Genomic DNA, 4673 nt, shown 5'->3' on the forward strand with positions numbered 1-4673 from the left:
TTACGGTAGTCATTACGAACTCACTCTGTGCAGCTGAAGATTGTTTAAGTCATTTGATGTCTAAATATTGTGGCAAACCGCCTATTAAAAAAATCAGCATAAAGTGCTACATCTAGATTATTTATTTTAGTTATGAAATGTGTGATATTGTTGTTGTTTTTTTTTCTCGTCCAGACACCTCCAGAAAGCCCAAAAAGGGTGAACGCGAGACTCGGATGTACGGTTTCACCAGCCGCAGCAAGATGGAGACGGACATCAAGAACGGACGCTATCTGGAACACGGAGAGTACGACGGCAGCCTGTACGGCTTAAAGATCGACTCCATACACGAGGTGGTGGAGGCGGGTCGTGTCTGCATACTGGACGCCAACCCTCAGGTTTGCACGCACGATGTCTCGTTTTAGCATAAATCCACCATTTCGGATTATGCTGTTGTCTTTTTTTCTATACAGTATCTCCACACCACTCAGTTCCTAACCGTGTCTGCTGCGTGGTGTTGGTCAGGCAGTTCACCGTGAAGTTATCTGGGTTTTTTTTTTCTCTGTAAAAGGCTGCCGGCAACCGTTGATTAGCGAGAGTTACCCACTTTAGTGAACCTGCGAGCTGTAAGTAAGCAAAACCAAAAAGGCTAAAATGGATTGCAGAGCTGAGGGAAGCAGCAGGGTCACATGAGTCCTTGTGGGTCCATCGATATGAGGAGCTCTTTTACAATTACACACTAATTTAATCCCACTTTAAAGTAGAAATATTGATTAGTCCAGCTTTAAACAGCCTGATGTGTTTTTTTGAAATCCAGCCGCTGTTAACAAAGAAATATAGAACGTATAAGAAGATTTGTACCGACCCACTAAAAATGTGCATAAATGCAGCATTAAAAGCATTAGTTTGAATTGTAGACACGGGCCTGAAGAAGAAATTCTTTAAAGTCGACTGCATTTTACGAGTCTGAAATTTGTAGCGTTATTTACATTCAGGTTTTTAAAGAATGGTGGACAGATGTATGACTGTAATGCAGTCCAACACAACAACTTTGCAGTATTTTTTGCAAGCGGAGGCAGTGCACTGTACAGCCGTGACTCGATAATCCGACCCCCAACACTCCGAAAACCTCGCTATCTGGCAGATTTTTCGGAAAAACAAACAGAACCCATGAAAAATAGCCTTAACATACCGACAGCCTTGGATTCTGACTCCGACATGACATTTTATGTCACAAATCAGGATAACGGTGTATTACTTGACTGAACAATCCCACAGATTGGCTACGTTCACACTGCAGGACTTGATGCTCAATTCAGATTTTTTTGTGAGTTCGTTCACATTTCCAATTAAACACGACTTGTATGTGATCTGCTGTGTGAACTTCATACGACCCAAAAGTGTCCCACATGAACAGAAGAGGACACGATGACGTCACACGCAGCAGTGTTTATGGAAGTAAACATGGATGTTAGCAGTGGAGCGTATCTGCCGCTCCTCCGCCGCCACCGATGGTGGAAACAGAACTGTGACCACTAACTAAACTAGCATCAGCAGCCAAGTACTGCCTGTGCGTTCTGGACACTTCCACCCCGTCGGAGCGCTCCCTGCTGGTGGAAGTGGTCCCCCCAACCGCACTGAATATTCATCATTAATTGGGCCCAAATATCCGGAGCCCAGAAAGTGCTATTGGGACCAGCCCTACTAGTTATTATAACAACTATGAACAATAAATATTAACAACAAATGAGCCTTCAAGCATCAAGCCCTCCTTGTATCTCGACCTCCGTCTTGACAATCCGACATAAAAGAAGGTTTTACATTTAGTGTCGGATTATCAAGTCACGACTGTATATTGTTATACTTATATTTGAATATATATTCTTCAGAGAATTGTTATCAGACTTTCGAAATAAGTAAGTCTGTGACTACTGTTAGGCTATTACAATGGAATATATACTGCACATGTGTAAACAAAATAGGAAAAACGAGAAAGAAGAAGAAGAATCAGAAACGTTCTGCATTTCAAAGGTGAAATAAAGGATGGTTTAGGGGGAACTTATTTGTTTTGCGTTTATTTGATAGCAGTTGTTGTGGATATTCAGACAATAATTAGTAGGAGAGAGAAGAGAATAATATCAAACAACGTCCAGATGGCCAGGAGCGAAGCCATGGACACAGTATGTGCCAATACTCCACCGTTACCCTACTGGTCATCTGAAAAACAACATGAAAGCGTGACACAATAGTAATTTTATTTACTTCACTTGCTCGAATCTGCCTTCATCTCTGAGACCCTGGTGGCTTCTGAAGAGCTCCATTCAGTCTGTTGGCGTCATGAGCTTTGCTCCAGGGCATCTCAACAATAGACACTGTAGGAAAGTACACAGTTCGTCATTCACAGTCGTCAGTCTGGAATATCCAGTTGGTGGATTTTAGTTATTTAACACGATAAGACACTCTTTTAACTCTAATGTGCTTAAGTGTTCGTGTTACATGTTTGTGTCACTTCTAGTCTCTCAAAGTGCTGCGGACGTCCGAGTTCTTGCCCTATGTGGTGTTCCTCCAGTCTCCAGACTTTGAAGTGCTCAAGGCGATGAATCAGTCAGCCGTGGAAGCAGGGGTGGTCCCCAAGACCCTGACGGTACGAAGCACTCACCGCACCGTCACACTCATGTAAAAGAAATGCCACACTTTCATCTTAACCGTGCGATTTTAGTGCCACCACGGCATCGATCAGTCTCGTGTTTTCCGCTTCAGGATGAAGAGCTGCAGAGGACGTGTGACGAGAGCGCTAAAATCCAGACGGCCTACGGTCACTACTTCGACCTCAGCATCATCAACGACAACCTGGACGAGACCTACCGCACCGTCAAAGCTGCGCTGGAGACGGTTTCTAAAAACCCCCAGTGGGTCCCCGTCACCTGGGTGTTCTAGTGAGAGGTTGTGGAGGCAGAGAGTGAACGTAAGGAACAAAAAAAAAAGCACTGAAAATGGCCGCTTGTGTAAATAATGGATGCTCTTATTAAGATTTTTATGGGTTTCCACAAGCAGTAGCTTAGCATCGTTAAAAAGATTTCTCACTAAAGTAGTAAAGAAAGAAGGCATCCGTTGTTTAAACAGAATTAACATTTTCAGTGCAGGAAGGAAGGAATGAGAAGGTGGTAAAAGTCATGAAGTCGTGGAAGTCAGACTAATTGAACGCATCAAGGACCGTGTGTGTGTGTACGAGTGTGTGTGTGTGAGCTGCACAGTCGCTTTGTGGGGAATCGACATTCTTTTGGGGACAAACAGCAAATCCCCACAGTGCAAGTCCGGAAATGTTACAGAGCAGACTTGGTTTACGACCCGAGTACATCTCCAAGAAATCAATGTCAGTCTGTGCAGCGTCCTCTCAATATGACTGTATGTGTGTGTGTGTGTGTGTGTGTGTGTGTGTGTGTGTCCCAGTTTACACAAGGACTTCAGTGCAAAGACTTTTGTATGTTTTCTTAATCTTATTCGTGCCATTAACTGATGATCATCAGCAGACTTTGTCATTGTTTACATTTCACGAGCTACATCAGCGCCTCATGGTCACCGTCAACCTGCAGTAAAATGTAATCTACCATTTGAAAGAGCAAACAGCCGCGAGTCGTTTGAATTAATATAAAAATCTAAATTGATTTTAATTATTGTCAGTAATTAATTGACAATCTGTTAATATAGCAACCATTTCAGGACGAGTTCCAACACGGACGTCATGTTAGAATACGGTAAATCCAGCACATGTCGCTGCGTAAAGCACAATAACGTCTCGTGAAAAATTAGTTTGAGAGTTACACCTAGCAAGCGTGATCAAGTGCCAACAACGACAAGCAAACCTCATCGTCCATCTGTTTTGTGCTTTTGTAAGTGTACGTCATCCCTCTAGTCCATTTTGTTTAATGTAGGTAAACTCACACTCAGACAAATAAAGAACACAAAAATATACAGAAGTTGAGAAGATAGAGAGCTCATAAATATGCACAGGAAAAAAATGCAACATCTAAAACTATCTTGGGGGTCCGATGTATGCAAACACTGTCCTTCCATCGACGACCAGGCTGCACTGAAAGACCTGAATAAATACCAGTATTGTTAGTTTTTATACAACTGTCAAGCTTTTATCACTTTATCACATGAACTAGTGTTTATTTTATTGTGGCGCTAGTCAGCGTACTAGCCAGATTAACAAACAATGATAACAATTTAGTTTATTTCAACATCTAGCCAACTGCTACTGCAACGTCTACCTCGAGCTAAATTTATCGAATGCTAATGCGACGATGATGATGAGCTGGCTCAGGTGTAGTCAGAGCTACAAATGTTGACGTTAAATATGTAATCGATTATTGCCTTTAGTAATTAGAAATACAATTGTGACTCGATAATCCGACACTAAATGTAAAACCTTCTTTTATGTCGGATAGCAAGGCTGTCGGATTTTCAAGACGAAGGTCAAGATACAAGGAGGGCTTGATGCTTGAAGGCTAATTTGTTGGTAATATTTGTTGGTAATATTCATTGTTCATTGTTTATATTTATTGTTGTTGTTATAATAACTAGTAGGGCTGGTCTGATTAGCACTTTCTGGTCTCTGGATATTCAGGCCCAAATTATTATGAATATCCGAATATTCGGAGCGGTTGGGGGACACTTCCACCCCAGAGGCG

General features: G+C 42.2%; 1 protein-coding gene across 2 annotated transcripts in view; it reads left to right on the top strand.

Moving 5' to 3' along the window:
* The window catches only part of mpp2a (MAGUK p55 scaffold protein 2a), an 18417-nt gene extending 14000 nt beyond the window's left edge, over positions 1-4417 (top strand). For both annotated transcript variants that reach the window (XM_008291195.1, XM_008291196.1), the window contains 3 exons: positions 175-377; positions 2495-2623; positions 2740-4417. In XM_008291195.1, the coding sequence (XP_008289417.1) occupies positions 175-377; positions 2495-2623; positions 2740-2916 (509 nt within the window). In that variant the 3' untranslated portion in view covers positions 2917-4417. The remainder of the gene's footprint in view (positions 1-174; positions 378-2494; positions 2624-2739) is intronic.
* Positions 4418-4673: the final 256 nt, after the last annotated feature.

The sequence above is a fragment of the Stegastes partitus genome, unplaced genomic scaffold, assembly GCF_000690725.1.
Source record: "Stegastes partitus isolate 25-593 unplaced genomic scaffold, Stegastes_partitus-1.0.2 Scaffold725, whole genome shotgun sequence".
NCBI lineage: Eukaryota > Metazoa > Chordata > Actinopteri > Pomacentridae > Stegastes > Stegastes partitus.